The following is a 26,645-nucleotide window of genomic DNA, read 5'->3' as shown; positions in this document are numbered from 1 at the left end:
CCCTGCTCATTGGCCAGCCAGTACCACAGCATGCAGCCAGAGAACTGCTTCCCCAAAACCAGGGACAAAGTGTATAGCCCTGAAGAAAGAGGCCCTACGGCGAGGAGAAATTCCCGATGAGACATGCAAGTGTGACCCCACTGGTGGCTGTCAATTATTGCAGCAAGGGCAAAAGAGCACTGACTGCCACTTTTGCAAAGCTCAGAGAGAGACTTACAAACCCCACAGGGACGAGCTAGAAATAGAAAGCACTACACAAGCACCAACACCAAAGACAACTCAACTAGCAAGAGTGGACGACCAGCCAGACACCAAAGTCTCAAAGGAACTGTCCCCACCAACGGCACAAGGAAGGCTGGTGCAGAGACCGCATCCCCAGTGGCTTTCCTACGTCACAGCGCTGAGAAGAGAGAACCACAAGCCCCTGGCGGTGAACTACCACCACCACAAGGAAGAAGAGCAGACATGCACAGTGCCAATAGAGAGCGTCCAGGCAAGGAAGAAGCACGCACAGCCCAAAGTGCATAACACACGCAGCCAGAAGAATGTCAGTAGAGGTGAACACCCAGGAGAGGAAAAAACATCTCTACCAAGAGGAGAAGAAACCTCTGAAGAAAGAAGCACTGCTGAACGCAGGTAGGAGAGCACCCACGTCTTCACCGCCCCAGCGAAGCCCCGCAGTGGGCCGATGACCACACACAGTGTCCTCCCTCACACTGCCTCAAGATAGAGTCGGCCGCGACCCAAAACAGGCAAGAGAGGAGTCACACACCCCACGTGGCAGGCCGCCACATCTACATGCGCTCCAACAACCAGAGACACATGACCAGAAGTCAAGTCGCCCAGCAAGCAAGGAGCACATCACAAAGTAACCAGTTCGACAAGCACGCCGGAGCGAAGGCATAAGCCGGCGCCATGACAGCGCCGGCTCGAGGTCCAAGCGCAATGCCCTCGAAGAAAAGAAGAGAGTGACAGCCCTGTCACCCCGAAAATCGGAGGAACACAGGTGGGTTGAATAGACCAACAAAGGGAGAAGACCGAGGACTCACAGCAAGCCAAGAGCACATCCTTACACACCAGACAACCCCCAAGGCAGACTGACGTCCCTGGATACAGCCTCATGGGTGAACCGAATGTAAGCCACAGCAAGCGTCTTATCCTAACACTTCTCCAGGCGACAGTCTGTCCCAGAGCGTCGGCAGTCTAAGTCAAGCGGCATCCCGGCTCCTGTCCACAGATGCCACGGGTGAATATCAGTCTATAAAGTTAATAAGACCCCCTCTAAGGTACTAATTCGCAGGTCAGGGAGAAGAGGGAAAAAAAATTTGATATAACAACAACTATAAACACAAACTCCCTCGTGACCTCTCTATTTCTTTAAGGGTTTTAGCCTCTTAAATTTTAACATGGGCATAAAGAAACACAAATTTGCATATTTCTTATTTCGATTCTCTTTTTTTATTTATTATTAGAATTATTTTTTTCTTTGTTATATCTTTTGGACATTGTTATCATTAAAAAAGTACAAAAAAGTCATTCCTTATATACACAATTTAGCGACATGAAAAATAATTCACAAATTCATTAAATAATCTATGTGAGACCAGGTAGAGAACAAACAACAGTCAAACCACACATACATACTTCACACACATTCATACCACAAAATATCTGTGCAAGTTATCATGTTTCGTTGGTTCTTGTCTAATGCCCACAGACAGGGTCACTACAAAATGTAGGAATTTATATAGACTTGGTCGACGCGTTTCAGTGGCAATAGATAGCAGTGTGAGCCACCTTCTTCAGGACCCGCCAGATTATCAAAGAATGTTCTCTACACCCTTGTTCTTCCTCGGAGATTCCTAAAATGAACGGAGTGCACGATCCCTCATGATTCCAGTTCAAGCAATGTAGACTTCATTTCCACTCGAGTGTCCATCTCGGGGCACCGCTTTTTATCTTGATCGCACAAATGTGGGTCTCTCTCATATTCTTACTCCCTTTCGTATTGTAGTCTCTCCTGAGAAGAATCTGTAGAACTAGATAGTAATGGTCAGTCTGTATTCGGAATGCATCTCATCAAAATTTCCGGAATAATTAGGATAATCTCGTAAGGATATCTAGCTTCAAAAAAGAAACCCTAAAATAATTGGCATCACCATCCGTCAAAGTTCCACGCACCTCTCCTTCGAGTAATGGGTGAAGATCAGCACAGAGTGTCTGTCCTCACACCGCCTCAAGATGGAGTCGGCAGTGACCCCAAGCTAGGCAAGAGAGGATCCCCACACTCTACGTGTCAAGCCGCCACAGACACTCCACCTCAGCAAGGCGGAGGCACATGGCTGCCAAGTCCCTCCTGAGATCCAACACTCCCAGCAAGTCACCACCACCTGTCATCCCGAGTCACCACATGGCTGGCAACTGCCATCCCGCCAGCCATCAGCACCTGCGTCAAACACCACTCCCAGAAGATTGGCGGACTGGAGTCCTGCACCGTTGCCACACATGCCGACCAAAACAAATCCGAAGCCACCTGGGAACCTGGCCTACACTGGAACCGCGTCAGCGAGTGCAAGTCTTGGCCAAGACTCATCCACCCGTGAGAGTTGTGCGTGCGACTGAGTAACGGCTCCTCAGTGGTCCTGCAGCTGCCCCCAGATGGCACACAAGCGGCTCCCAGCGCAGCTATCCTTAAGTCCTGCAGCAACCCCGACAATTGGCCTCCCCAGGCGGGAGAGCGAGCAGAGACGTTAACCCACCGACAGGTTACGGGTCACAGCCAAGCAGTTCAACAGGGACAGTCGGCCCAGCAAGACCTATGTGAATTCTCACTTGGGACTCCATCCATTTTCACGGCCCAACCCACTAAAAGGAACTGTTTAGAATTCACCACAGACCATCACCAATGTCAGCAAATTTGAAGCCATGCAAGAAAGAAAGACATGTCATTGTCAGCAAACCGATGGTATGCAGCGGACGTCTCCGAGCCAGCGGTCGTGTCCTGAGCCCCTCAGGTTAAACTACAGGTGCCCGCTGAGAAGGTTCTGCTGCAAGCAAAGCCACCAGCCCATGTCTGATGTTGTCCTGCCACCTGACTCGAGAGACTGACGGACCCTGTGGTATTTAGGTAACTGTTTGTTTATCCCCACAGGTTGGACTAACACTTTGTTCCTAAAAAAAGTTGGGGAGGAATGTAGTGTCCTGCGAGACAAGTTCTAGTGTCCCGCAAGAAGTTGTCATTCCAGCCACTCCCTCGAGCGCTGGACACACTGCACCCCCACACCCATCCATCACAGGTGCCACGAGTGACGTGGCCCGGTCAATAAAAGGGTCCGAGTGCACGTGCTCGCGGCCAGTTACCGCTATGTATCTCTTAGTGTCTGTGTCCATCACTTACGTGATGTGGGCCTGAGGCCCAACACCACACACAGCACTACACTGCAGCTCAGATTGCCAGTATGATTAAACCAGAACCTTCCAAGGCCTTCAAATGCATCAGACTATATACAGTAAGAGGGGAAGCTCTCTCTATTTCCCTTTCGACAATTAGTTCTGTGATGCTGTGAATGTATTGATACACAAAGCTATCGCCTCGGCAAGCACTCCTTTAGAACACAAGCTCATTAAGCTGGCGTCCGGTCAGTCTGAATCGCTTAATGTATTGAATATCCCACCCTCTATGCATGCCTTCCCGCAGCAGGTGGGGTTACCCGTCAGGAACCCCCAACAAATAGGGGCCAATCAAACATGTTCAAGGTGTGGACAGGGATGTATTTGATCGCCTCAAATAGGTGTTTTTGTCTCACTCCCTAACCTCTGAGATATCAGAGTCTCAATCTCTTATCTCACTAGGGAGTGCACTGGGAGGAACTACACCCAGTCCACAATGTTACAACCCTCCCCTTCCCCCCCCCCCCCCCCCCCCCTTGAGGCGGAGGACTCCCAGGCAGATAACTCCCGAAGATTCCAACGGTGACCCAGGCCCTTCAAGGCCACTGCGTCCCTCTCCGGACCTTTGAGCTACTCCCCATCTCACATCCCCTCTGCCGATACCTCCGACATGGTAGACCCAGGTGACATGATACATCCCCTTTTTTCTGAATGGGATCCAGAGAAGAAAGTAGCAACCTACATTGCAGGTAGACTGAGGAAGCAATTGGAAAAAGAGACTCAGGTTCATCTAAGGGCAGCATGTTCTCACCCTTCGCTCGAAGGCAAAGTGGCATTAACTCTAGACATTGATGCCAAAGTAACTACCTTCAGTTGGCGGTCCTGCCAGGATACATTACTTAACATTACAGGACCCCCTCATGAAAATCTGCGACAAGGCTGAAGAGGATAAACAATCAGATTCCATCATCTCCCCAGACATCGTATCTGGTTGGGCACAATCCACAATCATTTTCAGTGAGCTGTCTACTGAGTGCAGGAGATCTCTCCTAATCAAGGTGGACCCTAAGCTGGGAGATCTTGTGTCCTCAGAAGCGGGTCCCATTGCACACGGCTGGCTGTTTGAAGACCCCTTTGTTAAAGACTGGGCAAATTTGTCTATACATTTACTTCACTGTAAAAAGCACAGGTATCCATGAAGCACTTCTTTAACCCGTGGGATTTCCCAAGGGACCTTCGCGGTAGAGGGCACTTGGTTGGCGGTATACCCACAACTGCCCACAACAGAGGCAAAGGCTCAACATGATTAATGGAAAGACAAATCCATGTTTGTCGGTTTCTATCCTTTGTCTTTTGAATTTATTTATTTGGACACTTGGTATTGTGCACAAATTGGTCCTGAAGGAGCATCTCAGCGCTGCGCTGCACTAAGGGAAAGGACTATCTAACATAGACAGGTCTTTAGCCCCTTGTTGAAAAAGGTAAAATCAGGGCAAGAACGAAGGCCGAAAGGAAGCTTGTTGCACTGATATGGAGCATTATAGGAAAATGATCTGCCATATTTTGAGGTATGGATGCGAGGAACCACCAAGAACGACTTGTTCAATGATTTCAAGCATCTAGAAGGGAGATAGGGTTTTTTCAAGGAAGCCAAGTAGAATTAACTCCAGAGGAGAAATTAGAAACCTATGTTGCAGGGAGACTGAGGAAACTGTTGGAAAAAGAGACCCAGGCTTGTCTAAGGGCAAAATGTCCAAGGAGGCTGAGGAAAACAGTGAAGACACTTTCATGGCAATGGCTCTTGTAAGTTTTCTCCCTCCTTCTCAACTAAAAGTGGGAGGGCGCTTGGCTCAGGTTGCAGACAACTAGGGACATCTCATGTTAGATGCATGGGTCCTCCAAACAATAAAAGGCTTCCATATAGAGTTTTATTGCACTCCGGTGGAAACGCAATTCCCTCGTTCCCTTGCACTATCAGAACGAGACTCTCTCATGATCTCTCAGGAAGTGGAGGAATTGCTGAACAATGGAGATATAACGCCTACCACCCAGCACCCCAAGGTTTTCGTTAGCAACCTTTTACTGGATAATAAAAGGGACGAAGGTCGTCGTCCAGTTATTAATCTACGAGAGATCAAATAATGGCTAGTTTACCGCCACTTTCAAATTGAGGGAATCCACCTCCTACGGGATATTCAAGGTCCTTCAGACTGGATGAGTCTGGACTTGAAGTATGCATATTTCACAATCCCTATCCTTTGTATACACCAAAGATTTCTACAGCTCATATGGGCAGAGCTCACAATAGAATTCTCCTCCCTACCATCTGATCTCTCCTTCGCTCCTAGGTGTTTCCCCAAGGTGCTGTAGCCAGTCATGGAACACCTATGGGCTCGAGGTCTGATAGTCTATCTGGACGATGTCCTCCTTTGGACTAATGTCTGGAGAGACTTCGGGAACATTTTCAGACAACTGTACTTCTTTTGGAAAGCTTGGGCTGTATCTTCTAGGTGAAGAAGTCGTTGCTGATGTCATCGTAAAGAACCAAGTTTCTGGGGTTTGTCATAAACTCCTACCAGGCCAGTTTTCATTTGACCTGCTATCTCCGGCTCCCCTCCACCACCCTTAGCATAGTCCTCGCCTCGCTCACTCTCGCTATGCATAGCGCATAGACTGTCCAGGGGGGAGCTAGTTTCCATTAACGTTTGCAGCAGCACAGCTACCTCAGCAGAAATAGTGAGAGAAAGCAGCAGATCTCTGGAGCACTTGAGTCAGCCAGTGTGCTCAGTGTTTTCAGTCTCCAGCTTACCCTTGTTACTTTGGATGAGTGACCCCGAGTCGCAAAAGGTCGATCCCACACTGCTAACACGTTCGATTTATATTTGCCCTCTCCCAAGCATAACTTCTGGCCCCAGGAAGTGGGTCATTTGGAAGCCCCTAACCACACTGCCTACCCATCTCTTCCTAATTTCTCCTTCTCTCTTTCATTTCTTACTTCTCTTCTATTCACCCTCCCTGGATTGCAGCTTCTCTGTCCATCTCTGCCTCATCCTCCAACACCAAACAGGAGAAAGAGTTAGAGGTGGGGTGGACAATGTGAAGGAAAAACTAAAAAGAGAAGCAGTGTGAGTGATTAGAGTTCACCAATGCCTTTCTTTCACCACGCACCCTCTTTTCTCCCTTTTTCTTCTTCTATCACCACTGTCTCTCTCTCTCTCTTACAACAGACCTGGTCACCCTCTTTTTCTGTGTGCCTCTCAGCTTCCCCTCTTCTACCCTCACTCTAAATGAGGTAATTAAGCCTCGGTCTCCCTCTTAGGCTTTTTTATTTTCGTTTCCCCCTCTTTCTGCAAAATGCCCTACGTTGGAATCCACGTCCATGTTGCTTCTTTCCCCCACCCGTTACTTCTCCCCACCCTCTGCTTCCCTCCACTCTATGCCACTCCACTCCACACAGCACCAGACTCCTCGATGTCACTAACTTTTATCCATGCTGGTGTACAACATGGCTAAAGCACATTGGCGCAGCCAATGGCTCTTGTATATGCGAGACATATTAGCTTTGCCAATGCTTGTTGGTATATAGCCACTATTTAATACAGGGAGTATGTACAAGGGTGTGAACTGGAATATGCCACTGCTGTTCACTTTGATTTTGCCTTAATATAGTTTAAAAGTATGCTTTCACGTATGGGATGAAGGTTTGCCTAGCTCAAAAGTAGGGTGGTATATGCCCTTTGGGTTCGCTCCACTGTCTTCATAATTCCCTGGAGGCTGCAACGGGACAAGGGTTTTGTCACCTTCTGAAGGACTCGAACATTTTGAAATTGTGAAACATAAAAAAAAAATAGACAAGAATGTCCACCATTAGCGAAGGCAAAAAGTCAATACTGTGGGCAACCTTGGCCAAAAAGTATATCCAAATGTACAAACAGAAAAAGGCCTGACAATGTGGCTTCTGGTATTGCTCTTTCTAAATATGGCTTGGCTTTAAGATCCTTAGTTGTTTCCTGTGTGCATATGATATTTAAGCTAAGCACAACAACTTATGGGAAAGCAATTTTTAACACAATATATCATATTATGTACAGTATCGCATACAAAGGATTGAGAATATAGTTTCCCAAATTTACCTCGGAGTCTAAAAGGATGTTTTCTGGCTTCAAGTCCCTAAAGAACAAATGAAAAACATACCCAAACTTAGTTCCAATCGTCATAGGAAAATAATTAGCAACCAGATGCTACCAGAAGCAACAGTCTTACCTGTATACAATTTCTATGGAATGTAAGTAGCCTAAAGCACTGGCTATTTCTGCGGCGTAAAATTTGGCTCTTGGTTCGGCAAAGGTGCGTTCTCTTTGCAAGTGAAAAAACAGCTGTAAATAAGCAAATGTACACTGTAAGTTTCGAATTACTTTGCATGCCAAACCTCTATGAATAGTTACTGTATCGAAAAGATGGAATACACCATGAACCGACATTCCATTCCCTTCGACTTCTCAAGACGTGAAACATGCTATTACCATCAGAATTATTACCCAAACTGGAAGAATAGGCAACACTAGTAAAGGTACCTAGTACAATTTTCTTTTACCCACAGAAAATCAACCCCAGGCGATTTAAACTGCCACGCTCTTTGACAGAGTATTTCCCGCTTGAACGCAACTGACTGGAAATGACACCATTATAAAAATAGAATTATAAAAGATAATGGCATTAAAAAAACGAAAATGTGCACAGTAACCGAAGTTGTGATTTAGAGACAAATCGTTTTGTGTTAATGTCAGCTTAATGTCATACATGAAGTACACACTTGGTAACACACCGGCCAGCCGGACGGCTACCCCTAGCACCAAACGCCAATGATTATGTTTATTTGTTATATGTGGGACTGTAGAGCTGCAGGGACGGGCCAGCTCATGGGCACTATGGGCGTACTGTATAACTATAAGCTAATCCGCATGGGCTGTCACCCCTGTAAACACAAATGCGATGTGATTACATGTTAAGTGTTGTGTGCTGTATATGTTAAAAATGTCAATAAAGAAATAATAAATAAATAAATAAATAAATAATAATTAAAACAAATATTGAGTAATGGGACCAGGCCCTAGCGGGCAGTTCCCCAGGAGACTGAAAGGTTGAGGGGCTGGTCTGGGCTAGGCGGTATTGAAGGCCATGTATGCAGTAGTATACCAAATTTTCGGGAAAGCTTGACAAAAAACAGAACATTCCAGCCTACCCAAATCTTGCCTAGGAAAGTAGGGCCTGAAATGGATTGGCAACAGGCCGATTGCATCTGGCGCAGCTCATGGGCTTAGAACAAGGGGCGGGCCTGCCATTCAGAGCCTTGAGGAGCTGTGGCGCAGCTCATGGGCTTAGAACAAGGGGCGGGCCTGCCATTCAGCGCCTTGAGGAGCTGTGGTGCAGCTCATGGGCTCAGAACAAGGGGCGGTTCAGATGAGAGCAAGCGGTTGAGCCTTACTGCGCTTTAAGCACAAATGCGCGCTGCCTCAGACTCTGGGTGCACGTTACCAGATTCCTGCTTCTTGCAGCGGCAGACACGCGCATGCCCAGGCCCTGCTTTGGTGCAATAAGTGAGACTATAGCGCTTTCACACTTGCGAGTGAGCGGCTTCCTGAACTCCTGTCACAGTTCGAGCCGGAGAACTTAATTAAAACATTACTATTCAGTGGTTTGCTGTGACACGTTTAAAGAATTTTCCTGACTAATTCTAGTTAGGTCTCGCTGCCAACTTGTCCAAAATGGACGTCACATCAGGTTTTCTCTCGGTTTGTATGTCTGCCTGTTACTACGTGCGGTACAAAAGGGGGTGGTGATGGACGGAGCATCTGAACCAATCAAACACTCACACCCAGTCAACAGATCTGGGTTTAATCCATCACCGTTCTTTAGCCCACTCTGCGGCCCAAGTTCAGACATGGCCATATGCAAATCAGTCTGACCCTGTGCCTCATGGGAACAGTCCAGCCCGAACTGCCAAGCCATGCCTTCCCTGGACCGGATTCAAGCTTCCTAGGACCGGTTTCTGGTATTACAGCCGTCTTCAGCCAGGCTTGCTTGAATCCAGTGGCAAAGTGAGCAAGGGACTCACGTCTGAGCATACCCTGCCAACTTATGGCAAACAAAGCGGTACAAAAGGGGGTGGTGATGGACGGAGCATCTGAACCAATCAAACACTCACACCCAGTCAACAGATCTGGGTTTAATCCATCACCGTTCTTGAGCTAAAGAATGGTGATGGATTAAACCCAGATCAGTTGACTGGGGTTGAGTGTTTGATTGGCTCAAACGCTCCATCAATCATCCCCTTTTGTATTGCTTTGTTCGCCCTAAGTTGGCAGGGTATGCTCAGACATGAGTCCCTTGCTCACTTGGCCACTGGATTCAAGATAGCCTGGCTGATGAGGATTATGAATCCGAAACTGGTCCCAGGATGCTTGTTTCCGGTCCAGGGAAGACATGGCTTGGCAGTTCGGGCTGGACTGTTCCCATGAGGCACAGGGTCAGACTGATTTGCATATGGCCATGTCTGAACTGGGGTGGCTGAGTGAGCTAAAGAATGGTGATGGATTAAACCCAGATCAGTTGAATGGGGGTGAGTGTTTGATTGGCTCAAACGCTCCGTCCATCATCCCCTTTTGTATCGCTTTGTTCGCCCTAAGTTGGCAGGGTATGCTCAGACGAGAGTCCCTAGCTCACTTGGCCACTGGATTCAAGATAGCCTGGCTGATGAGGATTATGAATCCGAAACCAGTTCCAGGATGCTGGTTTCCGGTCCAGGGAAGACATGGCTTGGCAGTTCGGGCTGGACTGTTCCTATGAGGCACAGGGTCAGACTGATATGCATATGGCCATGTCTGAACTGGGGTGGCTGAGTGAGCTAACGAATGGTGATGGATTAAACCCAGATCAGTTGACTGGGGGTGAGTGTTTGATTGGCTCAAACACTCCGTCCATCATCCCCTTTTGTATCGCTTTGTAACTACGTGCAGCAAGATGTGGATTTGTTAATTCCCGATTGAACTGCCCTAGAAAAAGGCCTTATGTAACAGTTTCACAAGGACTTTCTGCTTGCATTTTGCCTTCATTCACACTGGCTGACTGTTGTTTATGTAACTACTTTGTTCTGCCACCTCCAGGTGACAGTGGGTCAGAAGGGCTGAATCCATTGCTTAATTTGAGTCGGTGGGGGCCTTAGGCATTCATTTTTGAGGGCCAACACCTATTTTTCCTCATCAGACATTTCCTGAGAACAAGAAAGGAAAGAGCACACAAACGGGAAAGAAGGAGAAAGACGCAAAACGGTCACAAAGGGAGACATCAGGAACCTTCAAAAGTGACATAAAAGGTCATGTGGTGCCTGGTTGAATATTATAGAGGCCTGAGGAGGATTAAAGACTATGCAGCTTTGGTATCCAGCGTGCTGACATTTAAAAGCCCCGGCTGCAGGCGCTGGAGAACCACTTTGGACACTGGGAACTCGTTATTTTACAAAAAAAGCACTGGCTGCATCAATATTAATATAGTGGGTTAGTGTAAGGGGGTAGGGTTATGTAACAATGCATAGATCTGTAATCTGATGTGTTGTAAATGGAATTCTTAGCTCACACTACAATGGCTTTGATTTCTTATGGGGAAAATAGCTATATAAAACATTGAGTTTGGAGTTGAGCCAGATCTTTTTGTTCTCTTCTAGGGATGATGCCCAATTTCTTACTGATTTTGCAGCACATTTGAGACTTTGTCGATTTCTGAATATTCCTAGTATTCTGCATTGTTCTTATTACTTTGAGCCTTTATGGCAATGATTTTATGCATTTAAATGTTTTGTTGAATCTGCATTTTACTATTTCTATATTGTACCTTTTAAATGTTGCAATAACCCTTCATGATTCCTCTAAATTCCGCTCCAGAATTTACTTTATGAGTCAGTCCTTTATTCAGCTTTATTTGTAAACGCTGTTTAGAACCTTACCTCTGGGACACACTGACTTGTGATGAGAAGTTAACACCGTCCCGATCCACCCAACTCCTGGGCATACACTGAGCTGTAAAAGTTTAGGGGTACGGTGTGCCCACAACCTCAACAGTAGTTCAAGCCCAGCATTCATTTCTGGGCCGCTACATAACAAAGGTCTTGTTTGGTGCAATGATCTCAACACACCTGTCCTTTCTGTAGCCTGGGGCAGAGCTGGCCTCACCAATTATAGAAGGAAGTAAAAGCACCTCCAATTATAGAAGGAACTAAAACAACCATTCCCTTAATGTGTTACAGTGCCTGTGTTAGAAATGGGGTTTCTGGTTGGCTAGGGTATACACCTAATCCAGGCAAAACCCACTACTCTAGTCAGGCCAAGTAAATTACCCACCAAAGATAACCTGTGTTCACACTCTGGTAGCTTGGCGCCGAGCAGTCAGGATTATCAGGAGAGGCAATATGTAAAGCCGTTGCGCAACACACTTGAACAGTAACGCAATGAATATGCCACAAAGGAGACTCCCCACAGGATTATATAAAAGTATCTTATTGTAATATAACCACATTGCGACCAACACGACAAAAATCCACTAAGTAGATAACAAGTTATTCTTTTTTAAATTAATCAAAGCATAGCTTTAAAATGTGCGAGTGTTTTGAAAAAGCACGTGTTTCCTAACTATGAGGAGTGCAGTGTGGTAATGCTGGGAGGTCCAATTCAGGTAGTTCACCAAGTCTCTATTCCATAGGGCTGTGGGGGTAAGCATGCTGCTAGGGGTCAAAAAAACAGGTCATGCAGACCGAAAAAACCAGCACCTAATCATAAACAAGGTAGGCGGCCCATAGCTACCACCCGGTGGGTTCCCACTGACACAGTACCTTTCTTAATGCCGCCGCAGGGGGTTGTTCACGGCATACAGACACAATGTCACGCTCAGGCCTCCTGGGCTGGGGGTGGAAGTCGGTGTAGATGCCTTGGAATCACTTGACCAGCGAGCTTGACGAGAAGGGCCACGCTGAGGTATTCCCTTGGTGCAGCGTGGAATCTAAAGCACCTCACTCAGCTGACAGCGAAGCACCAAGGGAATGCTTCTCACAGTACAGCGGGTTGTTGGTAGCAGATGACCAGGCTGACTGCTGCATCCTCGCAGTGTGAGATTGATTAAGGGAGACGAGGCAGCTGATACTTGTGGTTCTGGGGGTGGGGAGAAGTGGAGGGGGGGGAGGGAAGTCTTGAGCAGAACAGACCTACGAACAGAGTCTCAGTTTTGAACCATATACGGCGAGCTATGCCCACTCCGACAGTCCCCCACACAAAGGGCTTTTCTCCTCTTAGGGCAGTATGTTCGTGGTTGCTGGAAAGGTCCTGCAGAAGTGGAGTAACCAATGCAAGTAATGAGATCTTTGAAGTCCCTGATACCTCGGAGTGAACAGGGGCCAAGCCAGCAAGCCCTTGGAGAAAACTCGGGGGCATAAAGTAAGGTAGCACGCAGCATGCCAACACATAAGGCAAGTTGCAGAGTGGCAGTACCTCCAGCAGCAGGCCAGCACAATAAAGCAGGTCGTCCAAATGGTGGTTCCTTCTGGCAGCACAGCAGTCCTCTGGCAATCTGCAGATTGTAAAGTCAGCAGCGTCTGGTTCCAAGTCCCACGCATTGTCTAAAAACATGTGGTCAGAGCCGTTGTACTTATACTAAAAAATGTCTTTGATGAAGGGGTGACTTCAAAGGAACCCTTAGAAGTGTGCAACAATTCCTTTCAACCCAGCCCTGGCTTCAGAATATCAGTAAGGGGTAAATCAGCCCTTTGTGTGAGGGCAGGACACAACCTATACAAGTGTTTAGAGTGAACCACCTCTTCCGGCCCAGGAAGACTATCAATATGCAGATGAATGTAGATGCATCCCCTGTCACAACCAGTTCTTCCTGTGTTGTGACTGTCTGGAAAGTCTGCACCAAGTGTATTTGTCACCCTACTCAAGACGTGTATTGGAGTCAGGCTGCAAAGCACAGAGTCATAAGCGCAGAGAAATGCCCACTTTCTAAAGATGGCATTTCTAAAGTAGTAATGAAAAAACCCAACTACACCAGTTAGCAGGATTTATCACCACTATTCTAAACATACCAAACATGGCAACGTCACTCCTTTCTGATCAGGAATTACTACTTAAAAGTATATAAGGGAATTCCCAATGCTAGCCTATGAGAGAAGTAGGCCTCACAGTAGTGAAAAACAAAATTAGCTGATTGTCTCTACCGGGAAATGCCCCACAAGGTACATGTCCTACCTTTTACTTACACAGCACCCTGCCCATAGGACTACCTAGAGCCTATCTTAGGGTTGACCTATATATAATAAAAGGGGAGTTTAAGGCATGGCAATTAGTTTTAAATGGCAGGTTAAGGTGCAGTAAACTGTGCACAGAGGTCCTGCAGTGGCAGGCCTGAGACAAGTTTGATAGGCTACTTTGTGGGTGGCACAAGCAATGCTGCAGGCCCACTTGTAGCATTTAATTTACAAGCCATGTGCATATGGGATACCACTTTACGAAGGACTTACAAGTAAATCAAGTGTACCAAACAGGTGTAATCCAATCATACTTTGTTTAGTGGAGAGAGCACATGCACTTTAGCACTGATAAGCAGTGGTAAAGTGCCCAGAGTCCTAAAGCCAGCAAAAGGATCAGAAAAATAGGCAGAGGAAGGCAAAAGGTTTGGGGATAACCCTGAAAAAGGGCCGGGTCCAACAGCCTGTTTGTCGTAACCAATTGTGAACAACAATCAGTTAAGAGACTCTGGTGACTCCAATACTTCTGATACAGGGGACAATAGATGAGGCTTGTGCTGCGGAACCCTCTACTGATGGTACTGGCATAGATGTTGTGAGGCTAATGGACCCAGCTCTGAATGGTATTGAGCACATTGCCCCCGCGGCGCTGCGCCTACCTGCCAACCTGAGAGAGTTAATTGAAAGACCACCAGCTGGGGAAAATTAGATTTTTTTCCTCCTGATGAGAAAGGAGCTTCCTCCCAACCCTGCCACAGCTTGGCAGACTCAGTGATCACCTCATCTGGCTTGTTGTTGAGTGTTCGGGCAGCAGACAAACATTGAGGCAGTGGACTTCAGAGAAGTACATTAGAAATAAAGTGTACAACTCCTGTTGACTGCGGAGGTCTGCCTTTTTACACGCCTCCTATCAGTGGGCGGGCTTGCATGCGAATTCAGTCACTTCATGCAGTAAGGGGCACATCTGATAACATTTGCAACAGTTTTTGTTTCAAAGTCCTGTGCGGTTTTGCAGTTCTGCATAGGACCATAAGCTGAAATGTCACTGTCAATTCAGAGGTGCGGCTAGATTTTCTGAGGGGCAGGCAGGAAAAAATGCAAAAGAGAAACACTGGATTAAAAATATGAGGGGGACAGAGGTCAGACAAAGAGATGATAAAGTGCTGGCTTCTGGGGTAGGCAACAAATGACCATAAAATCACTACATACAAGACGTTTGTTGGTAAAAATGCGGTAACTTTGGGGAGCAGCCCTATTGTACTGATGAGGTTCAATACAGCTAGACATATGCCTTTGGCACTGTCGTGCATACTGCAGTGTAGAACATGATCTGCCAACTTCCACATGCTCAGGCAAATGCAGTAGGGTTGCAGAGGAGCAGCATAATGTAAAAGGCCTTGAAGGGCAGGGTGAAAGCAGGAAATGCTGCAGGTATGCTGTTCGCTAGGATAAGGACGAGAGGAGAATAAAGTAAAAGTAACTAGCCACATGGGTGAGGTTCTCTGCCGGCGATGAGCCTCCATGCATGTCCTGAGGGCATGTAAATAAGGTCGTCTTAAGGCTACTTAACAAGATTATGGAAGCCTAGCGATCACATACGGCATCTCAGAAGGAGCCCTCGATTGAGCGAAAAAGGGTATTTCAGAAAGCCCCACCAGAGCAACGAAAAAACAAAAATTACAGGAAACATTAAAACAGATATTTTCGGAAGCATGTTTCCTTCCAGTCGCAAAAGCAAATTTACTGATTTTCAGTTGTTTCATTATATATAAAATCATATGTCCAGGAGTCTTTGCGACCTGCTTAGAACTTCGACATGTACCTATTTGTGAACCCTTTTCCTTTCAATCATATGCATTATCAATATGTTCAAAGAATATATTAAATTAGTGTACGAAAGTGTAAACAGTAACAGCCATGTAGTAAATTAGCTGACTGTCACTATCTTAAAAGTCCAAACCTACAGAACGTGATTGCATAGTGCATTAGTGTAGGTTGCTGAAGAACAGTCTAATCAACAGGTTACATTGTGATCATGTGTGTGAAGGCAGACAAGCCATTATACTCTCTACTCTTCCTCCAGGCAAACAAACTCCACACAGTAACACATGGCCCATTTCCATCAAAGCAGAGAACTACTATCATAAACCTGGATATAATGGCACACACTGTAAAACTACTATGAGCCTCCTTTGCATTCAACGAGACCTAGATTTATTAACTTACTCATGGAATGAGCAAACACAGATAGAAATGTATTTGGAATTATACAGATTTGAACTCACCTCTCCTCCATTCACAAAATCTAGAACAAAGTACAGTTTTTCTGATGTCTGGAAGGAATAATGTAATCCGACTAAAAAGGGATGCTTCACGTTTTTCAAAAGCACATTGCGTTCTGCCATTATATGTTTTTGCTGAAAGGAAAAAAAAGATGAATGTGAAAAAAGGAACAACTGTTTTTTCTCTCTTTAAAAGCATTATGTAAATTATCTTAATTATCTTTGGACCTCTTTCCTGTTTAGAACAATTTTTTTCTGTAACACTTTGACAGCATAATATTTCCCGTCCAACTTCCTTCTTGCAAGAAGAACCTGTTGGAGAAGAGATAAAAAGTGATTTAACTTGTACCATTCAGAACAATCTTCACAATTTTTAAGGAAAATCTGAGATTTTAACTTTAGTACTAAGCCACAACATAAAGAGTTCTGTGATCTAAAATATTGTTATGATACAAAATAAAATCATCTTGTGGTTTATAGCTGTAATTTTTCTCCTGCGAAAATTAACACCTACTTTGCCAAAGCTTCCTTTGCCAATAACTTGCAAGAAGTCAAAGTCTGTTGGTTTAGCGCTGAAAGAGATGAACCAAGAAGTAAGATATGGCGGGTCTTAGCTCTAGGAAAGAATACCAACATACAAGGGACTGAAAATATCGAAAAAACAAATAAAAAGCTTAACATAATTTGAAAATTACAATTGAAGTCAAGAAAACTTTCCTTAAATAGAATTTGTCACAATGCATTTTGTTGCCTATTTTAAAAAATGCACATTCTGCATTATGCCTATGTATTAACGTTTCACGTTAAGAGCCAGACTGTCAACAAATTAGCCCAGTTACGTTTCAGCAACCACCACAGACACCCTGTACAGTGCAACTGATTAAAACAAGTAAGGACTTTCCGAATACATTTCTAAACGGAAATATAAAGTGATGGATGAGGAGACAATTTACACATATGAAATTAGAAAATCCTGCATTAGTAAATCCGAAATACTGTACCGGTTATTAGTTGACACTAATTATTTTACATAACAGTTTCTTATGTGTTGAAAGGAAGGCCAACTGCAAAGATACAGAATTAAACAAAGGTTCTGAGTTGCGTCTCCCTACGTTCCAAATTTTTTATTTGGCACCACAATTAAAATATTCTCCGACATTATAAACACAAATGTGATATGTAACAATCAATTCTTCTGCGTATTAGAAAGGGTCATATATGCATCTAAAGAAAATGTCAGCATTAATTTCAGCATTCAGCAATTGTAGAGATAACTTACTTGGGGTTTCCAGATGGTCCCAGGTTGATATTTCGCGAGGCAAATGACTTCTGTTGGAATAACCCAAAAATAAATAGCGTAAGTAGTGTACAGTGAGTTCCGATTATTTGCTCGGGCAATATTGAGGACTCTCTTTACAGCTTAACCAAGATAAGAAAGAAATTGTCTTAGTATATGACATTCCCTAAAATACAGTCTAGTGCTTGGATCTATTTAGCTGTCTCTCAACTTGTTGGCCACCAAGGTCTAATTTTCAAGTCACACATAGTGAATGCTATGCCAATTGACCAATACGTCCCTATCACATTAACTCTTTGCACACCAGACAGCAAACCCCATTAAAGATGCCTCAAAAGTAGAATATATGTAAAGCAGTTAAATTATATGAAGCCATATACTAGCAAGCCCTTTAACAAGCAGCTTGTTAGGACAAAAACTGAAGATGGGGCTGAAATTTCCTCATTGGAATTACTCTAGGACAGCGATTCATAACCTTTTGGCTTCTGTGGATCCACACAGAAACACTACTGTAATCCGGAGACCCCCACTGAGTCATTATGAAAAGCTGGGGACCGGCTGCCTAAGAAATTTCGGTGATTTGAACTTCGAAACACACAAAATACAAGAACAAGTATACACCAAACAAATGCTCAAATATTGAAATAATTTGTTTAATTCTCAATCAAATATAGAATAAGTTTTCAATTTTTTTCAGTTTTGCTTCTCATTTGTATATGCTTAATTCGTTTCAATGTCCCTAACATGATGTGACTCATACTGGCTTCAGGCCTGGAATATATTGATTTCAAATCTCTGTTTATCACCCGTCTGGCATTATATAGATCTTCTCCGTCTTTCTTAAAAGATTTACACCTTATTGTTAATTGTCCTCGCTTGAGGAGTCAAGAACTTGAAAGAGGAGATTTCGTGTCTGTGGCCCTCAACATGTTGGCCATTCATAGAGGTTTCCCCTCCTATCAATTGTCTGACTTTTAGAAAAGCCATTATGCCCCTTCTGTTTACAGCTTAGCCTCACCATGTTCCTGTGGGGTGAGTGACTGGATTCATCCCATCAAATGCCAAGAACCCCTTGAGTATAAGTGCACTTCATAAATATAAAACAAACACAGGACAACGGGTATAGCCTTAAGTGTTTTGTGTTTAGATGTGCAGTTTGCTGATAAATTTTACTTTCACACCAGATCCATGTTACTACTAATGTCATGAATTCTACTAAACCAATGTGGAATGATTCAGATACATAAAAAAATAAAACATATTTTTTATATAAAAAAAAAATGGGACTGTCGCAATAACTCTTCTTAAAGACCAACATTACATAACTAGGCACAGCACAGGAATCACCCTGACTGAGCAGGTCTAATGTTTTAATCCAGTCAGTTCATGTTTAGGACTATGCATCAATAATTTTGAGAGAATATATACGATACAGGATTTAAGAGATTTACTAACACTCAACTAGATATTCACGCTACACCCAGCATAACCGTCAGGTGTGTGAGTAAACAGGCTACTTTTAATAATGCAAAAAAGCAAGCAGGTTTAAAATCAGTATTCAATATGAAAAACTCGTTTTTACCATGCTCTAAAAAGGAACCATGTTAAAATATTTTAATTAGAATGTACAATCACTTTAGCATGCTAGTTATAGTAAAACACAGTTGATTTGTTAAAGTCAATATTTGGATACGTATGGTAACTGTAAATGGATGCAATACAATATTGCAATCACTCAGTGTCAAGAAGATATAGGCATTCTGTACTCAAGAGCCTAAATGTTGACTGTTTGATTATTTATCAGTTTTCTACATTACTCTTAATCATACTTCACTTTTCCTCACCACAGTGAACCCCATGCTGTTTTGAATACTTTTTAGGTCTCGCCTACGCAGCGCGCATGTGTTGCTTAGGAGGACCTTTAGACGTCGCTCAGGTCATTTTCAAACACACACTAGACACTCGTGCTTTTGGTGGCACCCACCTTGCAGGAGTGAGCAGGGGTGCGCCACAAGCATGAGTGCAGTGCTTGAAAATAAGCAGACTCTGCACACGCTCAGCACTCTGCCTCTCTCTCCTCTCACTTTCTCTCTCTCTCTCTTTCTCTCGGTCTCTCCCGCTCTCTTATTTCCATCTTAAATTGAAACATGTTATGAAGTCCAAATCTTGGCAGAAAAAGCAGTCTTCCAAGAGCCCAGATCACATGTCTGCCCACACCCTCAATCTCAACATCTGCAGTTACTAATAGCGCTGGCTGGAAGTCCTAAACTTGGCGTGGCTTTTTTTTTTTTTTACAGTATTATGTATGTGCCTTTTGGTAGACATTTACGCAAACTAATTTACGCTTTTCTTTTACACTCTCCTTTCTCCTCATCATTTTCTTTCCCTCCCTCCTTTTCTGTCTCTTCTTTTCTTGTCTCTTGTCTCAAGCAACGAAGACACCCACCTGAAAATTGTATTTTTGTTGTTGTGCATTTGTCATGATTGCATTTTTTGCGGATTTCCACCTGCTTTGTGTAAAAGTAATTGCAAAAACAGCCTAAAGGCAGAAACCCGTCATCTGCCAGTCGGCGCTACTGCAAGAATTAAAAGAAAAATTGTTAACGCCCATATCTATTCTAGCACACTTCTCATATCACCCCCGCAGTAGAACAGATACAGATCACGAAACAGACTCATGAGCTGGCTAACTTCACATGCTTCACTATTACCTCAACACACAACATGCCAACACGTACCCTCCCCCCCCCACCGCCATACAGTACACATCACTACAGTCAGATTTTGAAAAAGGAGGAGCAATTTTCAGGTGTCCACAAAAATAGTGGTTTGTCTCCACACAAGGGTCTGTGGACTATATAAGGGATTTTAAGAGCGCAAATCTCACGGAGCAGTTTAGCACAGCTACATATTGCAGTGCCAGTCACAATAGTGCCTGTAGAATTTTGGGCTTCTTGCAAGCTGGGCCATGGGAAATTATGCCCAGCTGAGAAGTAACATTTCCTTAGTCAAGTCTTGACCCGATTATGTCAGAGACTGCTAAATATTTTCTCTCCTGAGTAAGGGAGGGCATGGGTTTGTCTAACTGTTTAAGACAATGATAGAGCATCAGCGTGGTAATGTCATCATAGTTGGAGGGAGTTCCTTACCACTGTAACTAGCAAAGACACTGTGTCTTAGCAGCATCACTCAGTGCAACAACAGCATCACTCAGCGCCACCGCAGCCTCACTCAGCGCCATCTCAGCATCACTCAGGGCCACCACAGCGTCACTCAGGGCCACCACAGCGTCACTCAGGGCCACCACAGCATCACTCGGAGCCACCACAGCGTCACTCGGCGCCACCACAGCGTCACTCGGCGCCACCACAGCGTCACTCGGAGCCACCACAGCGTCACTCGGCACCACCACAGCGTCACTCGGCGCCACCACAGCGTCACTCAGGGCCACCACAGCGTCACTCAGGGCCACCACAGCGTCACTCAGGGCCACCACAGCGTCACTCGGCGCCCCCACAGCGTCACTCGGCGCCACCACAGCGTCACTCGGCGGCACCACAGCGTCACTCGGCGCCCCCACAGCGTCACTCGGCGCCACCACAGCGTCACTCGGCGCCGCCACAGCGTCACTCGGAGTCGCCACAGCGTCACTCGGCACCGCCACAGCGTCACTCGGCATCGCCACTGCGTCAGTCGGCGCCGCCACAGCGTCACTCGGCGCCACCCAGCGTCATTCGGCACCACCACAGCATCACTCTGCGCCACAACAGCATCACTAGGCTCCACAACAGCATCACTCGGCGCCACAACAGCATCACTAGGCGCTACAACAGCATCACTCGGCGCCACCACAGCATCACTCGGCGCCACACAGCATCACTCAGCGCCACCACAGCATCACTCAGCGCCACCACAGCATCACTCAGCGCCACCACAGCATCACTCAGCGCCACAACAGCATCACTCAGCGTCACCACAGCATCACTCAGCGTCACCACAGCATCACTCAGCGTCACCACAGCATCACTCAGCGTGCCCACAGCATCACTCAGCGCACCGCAGCATCACTCAGCGTCACCACAGCATCACACAGCGCCACCACGCATCACTCAGTGCCAAAACAATATCACTCAACACCGCCACAACAATATCACTCAACACCACCACAGCATCACTCAGCACCACATCATCATCACTCAGCAAGACCTGAGTATCATTCAGCATTACCTTAGCATTGTTTCTGCACCAGTCACCACCACCAGTCACCACCACCATCACTACCACTATCACCTAAGCATCACTCAGCACTACCTCAGCCTGCTCTCGGAATCTGGCATCTGTTGATTCTCCCCTAGCGTCTGTCCGCTGCTAGTGTTATAATACAGTTACTAGTTCCCAACCTTCACCCTCTGATTGTTTATGCCCCCTCAAAAAAAGCTTTAACAAACAACCATTGGAATAGGCAGAAACAAGTTGCCAGCATTGCAAGAACAAAAGAAAAATTAGGATTTTTTTTATTGTAAATACTTTTTTTTAATATGGTCGTTCAGTTGTACATAATGCCTTCTTGGTCATATATAAGGTAACAAAAATGCTTCTGACGCTTTTTTATTATGACTTTTCAGCATGCTGCACAGCAGCCACACTTCTCTACAGCACAGCTTGAAGACATTGGCAAAGTCAATAGCTCTGGCGAGACCTATTGGCAATGACAATGCTTGTTGTTTTAGTTTACACTGCTCCCGTTTTCTTGCCCAAATCCAGGTGGGATGCAGAAACGCTTTTCATGAGTGGGTAGTAAATTTGGAAGCACTGAAAAGTTAAGAGTAGGCTAGGAGTAATGAAGATTACCAAAAGTAATTCTACCATTACCCCATTTCACTCTTCCCAATTCCAGTTAATAATTTTGAGTGACACCAAGCTTGGTTGCACCAGCCATTGATTTCTTCTAAGTATGCAGCAACATTCAGTGTCCCACTGCCCCTAAATAACCTCAATATCAAACGTGGTTGATGCTGCCTCCTGAGCTCACAATTTATATTGACTAATTAATAATTTAGGGGATGTCAATTTAGCTGCCTTGCAAAGGTCGAACAATGTAACTCTAGAGTAAGACACATTCACTTCCCTAGCTAGCTCACTTGCCCTGCGCACGTGAATGAATGTTCACCCCATGAAAAACACCTGCGAAGCAAATTTTAGACAGACTGACGTAATCTTTGTGTTGGAGTACAGTCCACTAGGTTTTCTGTCTCAAGCTGGTCAGTTGGCAATGAGCCTATACTATGCCAGGGACCGAGGGGAACTAAAAACGGGCCTTATTGTGAAGAAGTTCACAAAAAACGATTCCAGCCCCCTGCCCTGCCCCCCCACCCCCCCTACTCAGATGGATAGTAGAGGCCTTTTTCTCTGGTCTGAGGCTCTGTATGTAACACAGATTGTTAGATTGTCACAATATATCTGATCTGTTTAGATAGGTCACCACTGGTCTTCTTATTTCAAGGGTGTTCCTCCTCATTAAAACAATCTACTGGTTTACAAGAACCAATAACACTTTAGGCCTAAAGGGACGGTTGAGCAATGCACAAGAGCATACAAACACTAAAAAAATACTCAGAAGTCTATATGGTTGATCTTGTATTTTCCCAGAACCAGTGTCAGATCGCAAATTGCAGAATGAGGCATTCTCTAAGATAGGCCATACTGGAATATTGTCGTAATTGTGACTCCATGTTTTTCCTTCGCTAATTCTCCAAGGGGGCATAAAGGCTTTAATGCATCCCATAAAGGTAACGAGGAGAAGACAGCTTGTGCCAACAGAAAGCCCAATAGAAGAAAACATGGAACTTGCATTATTAAAGATGAACCACCACCAGTGATGGATATGCTTGTGACACTGATTAAGCTAGACCTGCTAAAAATGTTTAGCTAATGATATGAGACACATCTCTGCTTCAAACCTGATCACTGAAGCAAGCAATGGAGAAAGGTTTACCTGTAGCAATAATGGAAGCAGTTAGCAATTTGATTACAGGGGAGGTACCAAAGGAGTTACAAAATAACTGGATGACCCCACTTAGAAAAGCATCTGTGAATAAGGAAAAAACTAACAAGGATTGGCAAAGCCAATAGGTCTGGCCCTGAAACACGTGCAATGTTTTCGTTAAATCGTGTTGTTTAAAGCATATGCAATAGCAATTAAAAGTTTCAAGTAAAAACCAACAGTAAATAAAAAATAAAAGAAATAATTGGCTCACAGGTCCTGGGCCTACTTTTTATGCAAATGTGCACATGTTCAGATAAAATGTTGTTACAGTGCAAGAGAGCCAGTGGCTAAAGTGGGCTGCCACCCTGCCACATGCTTTCAAGCAGTATTGGGCGAAATCAAAAGGCTAACGACAATTAAAAAGACCAGTGGATAAAGAGAGCTGATCCAAAGTCACTCTATGTATGTATGAATGAATAAAAGTATGTATGTATGTGTATTTTTTATTTACACTTTTTTTGACTGCTGGAGGCTGGTGAGACATTAAAGTTGACTATGCTAGACCTAATAAATAACCAGATGATGCTCCAAGTACAAATCTACATTTTTTTTTAAAATATTTTTTATTGCACAGAGTAAGGAATTTCAGTTTACACAGCTTCTGGCCCACAACCCCTCCGGGGCCGGCCGCAACACAGTTATTCGCCTTAAGTTCTTCACATGCAGTACACAGCCTTAGGGCCGACAACCCGGGGGTCCGGCGGCGCATAGGTACATCTGAGTTCCATTGTATAGTACAGGTCTTACAAGTGGGCGGCTGCCCGTCTTTCTGTGCGTTTTTCAATTTTCGCCCTTCTCAACAACCCCTAAACTCCCTCAAGACAACACCCCCCCCTCTAACCTTGCCTATAGCCTTACCAATGTACCTCGCTCCTTCTAGCCTAGCCAGCTCTGCAATGACCATGTCTGCTCCCAGCTCCTCAATCCGATAGTGACCAACCCATTGATAGCAAAGGGGCCCTGAAGGGGGTTTGATCCTAAACCTCGCATTTAATACCTCTGCTAGTGAAGAGATCGAACAGAGAGTGGTCTACCCTGTAAGTCCCTCCTCCATGGAACCCCAACTCCCCCTACCCTCCCACCTTAAGCTCTGTACTCCCCTGTTACCCTTCCCCCCTGATCCGCACCCGATGTCCCCTGTGAGCGTCAGTGTCCTAGTCCAGATCGTGTGTGGGATCTGCGGCTGCCCCTGAAGGGGTGCTGTCTGTGGCGTCCTCGGTCTGCTGTCCCAGCAAGTAGGTCCTATAAAGGGCCCAGAAGTTCTTCAGGCGGGTTTTTGGGGCTAACAGCTCGCTATATGCCTCCGTCTCCGTGCAGCAATATAGCATGTCTCGCGTCCATCTAGCCTTGGTAGGAAGAGGGCCCCGCATCCAGCACCGAGCTACCACCCTTCTCGCCATCAGCATCCCCATGTCCGTGAGTCTGCGTATCGCCCCCGGAAGTCTTTTTGAGTTACCTATTAATGCTAATCCCGGGTCCATGTCTAAGTCGACTTCCAGAATTTTGCTCATCTCGGAAAAAATGTCTCGCCAAAATCTTTGTATACCCGGGCAACCCCATGACAAATGCAAGAAGTCAGCGTCTGCCGCTTGGCAACGCTCGCAGTGCGCCTCCGGACGCAGCCCATATCTATGGAGCCGTGCTGGGGTGTAATACACTCTTTGAAGGAACTTAAAGTGTATGAGCCGGTGCTTTCCATTTAGGGAAATACGCTTCGTGCTTTCGCAGCAGTAGCTCCACGTCGAGTCATCTAGCGAGGTACCTAAGTCCCTCTGCCACTCCAAGCGAGCTTTCATAAGTTGGTGTTCCCCCTGAGATCGCGCTATACCGTAGAGGTTCGTCAGAAGTTTCTTGGGGTCTTTATGTGTGATCACATATGTTAATTCCGGCATGTCCGGAGGCTCCGACATATCCGGACCCAGGAGTTCGGCGAGGGCGCTCAGAGTTCTGTGGAAGTGGAATCTCTGGAGTAGCGGAGGGTCAACTCCGTCTCCCCGCGCTTGGTCCCAGGTTTTGGCTGTGCCGTCGCGGAAGAGGTCTCCCGTCTTGCTCAGCTCCAGTTTAGCGAGTTCCCGTGTGGTCGCTTTATCCGCCATGGGAGGAAGCCAGCGCATCCACTCAATCGGCATCTCCGGTGAATACAGCAACGCCCCTCCTTGGCGAAATAGGAGTGAGTGCCATGCGTGGTTGGTGGAGGATATGGAATCCAATATCCCCGTCCGGCGATCCTGCGGTTGGCAGATCATGGCCGGGAGCGGTATAGGGTGCGCAAACAATCGTTCGAGCCGGACATGCGGGATTAGCTTATCACCATGAATCCAGGTATGTAGATGAGACGCCTGGGCAGCCCTGTAGTAAAGTTCCAGGTCTGGCGCCGCCAGCCCCCCTGATTTGTATGGGAGAGTGAGCGTAGTCCATTTGACTCGCGGCTGTTTGCCCGCCCATGCCAATTTGATCAGCAGACTAGTTAGACGATGTAAGAAGGATTTAGGTAGCACGATCGGCAGAGCGGTAAACAGGAATAGAAACCGTGGTAGCACTATCATCTTCATTAGGGCTATACGGCCCATCAGCGTTAGAGGTAGTTTACACCATATTTCTATCTCGTCCTCTAGCTTACTGACCGCTCGTCCGTAGTTCTGCCAAAGGAGCAGATCCGGGTCCGTGTGTATCTGGATCCCCAGATATCTAATCGGGTCCTCCGTCCATTGTACAGGGAACTCCGTCTCCACCCGAGTCGTCACAGGAGTCAGGGGTAGTACCACCGGCTTCGCCCAGTTGACCCTGAGCCCCGAGAGCGCGTCGAACCGGACCACCTCTCTCAGGAGTGGGGGAAGTGAGACAGCCGGGTCGTGGGCGTATAGTAAGGTGTCGTCCGCATACATAGATACGACCAGCTTGTATGTGGGGAACCTAACTCCCTTGTGACTATGATACTCTCTTAGGGCACAGGCGAGGGGTTCAACAGCCAGCGCGTACAGTAAAGGGGACAGAGGGCATCCCTGATGGGTGCCTCTCCCTATGAACAAGGGGGGGATACCGCATTACCTACCCGGACCCTAGCCGCCGGGCCATCATATAACGCGCCAATCATTTGGATAAAGGGTTCGCCCAGGCCCATTCGGCGTAGTACCTGTAGAAGGAATGGCCATTCTACGGAGTCGAACGCCTTCTCCATGTCTAAAAAGAGCGCTACCGCTGGCGTGTCCTGCTTTACGTGTTGAATGGTACCCAAGACAGTTCTGATATTATAAGTCAAATTTCTGGATGGGATGAATCCCGCCTGTTCTGGGGCTACTAAATCAGGGGCTAGGAGTGCCAGTCTGTTCGCAAGTACTTTCG

General features: G+C 45.9%; 2 protein-coding genes across 4 annotated transcripts in view; both read right to left on the bottom strand.

Annotated features, from left to right (window-relative positions):
* The window catches only part of SGK3 (serum/glucocorticoid regulated kinase family member 3), a 652,786-nt gene that overhangs the window by 211,914 nt on the left and 414,227 nt on the right, over positions 1 to 26,645 (bottom strand). For all 3 annotated transcript variants that reach the window (XM_086965820.1, XM_086965822.1, XM_086965821.1), the window contains 6 exons: positions 17,240 to 17,289; positions 16,475 to 16,532; positions 16,189 to 16,272; positions 15,964 to 16,095; positions 7,654 to 7,766; positions 7,524 to 7,560 (listed from right to left, as the gene is read on the bottom strand). In XM_086965820.1, the coding sequence (XP_086821946.1) occupies positions 7,524 to 7,560; positions 7,654 to 7,766; positions 15,964 to 16,095; positions 16,189 to 16,272; positions 16,475 to 16,532; positions 17,240 to 17,289 (474 nt within the window). The remainder of the gene's footprint in view (positions 1 to 7,523; positions 7,561 to 7,653; positions 7,767 to 15,963; positions 16,096 to 16,188; positions 16,273 to 16,474; positions 16,533 to 17,239; positions 17,290 to 26,645) is intronic.
* On the bottom strand, positions 20,415 to 24,207 carry LOC147724274 (uncharacterized). The gene is made up of 3 exons (XM_086966609.1): positions 24,170 to 24,207; positions 21,107 to 21,304; positions 20,415 to 20,970 (listed from the first exon to the last, which is right to left on the bottom strand). Exons 1-3 carry the CDS (start codon positions 24,205 to 24,207, stop codon positions 20,415 to 20,417), a joined length of 792 nt encoding a protein of 263 aa, XP_086822735.1.

This window comes from Lissotriton vulgaris, chromosome 4_1 (genome assembly GCF_964263255.1).
Source record: "Lissotriton vulgaris chromosome 4_1, aLisVul1.2, whole genome shotgun sequence".
NCBI lineage: Eukaryota > Metazoa > Chordata > Amphibia > Caudata > Salamandridae > Lissotriton > Lissotriton vulgaris.
This window is presented reverse-complemented; position numbering and strand designations above follow the sequence as displayed.

Bases quoted from the DNA above. Each gene is read 5' to 3' on its own strand.
- LOC147724274 (XM_086966609.1), bottom strand. From the start codon at position 24,207: ATGGTCATTGCAGAGCTGGCTAGGCTAGAAGGAGCGAG. The intron at 21,305-24,169 runs GTACATTGGTAA...CGGTGCGCTGAG, and splicing joins GCTAGGCTAGAAGGAGCGAG to TGATGCTGTGGGCACGCTGA. The intron at 20,971-21,106 runs GTGGCGCCGAGT...GGTGGCGCCGAG, and splicing joins TGGCGCCGAGTGATGCTGTG to TGACGCTGTGGCGGCGCCGA.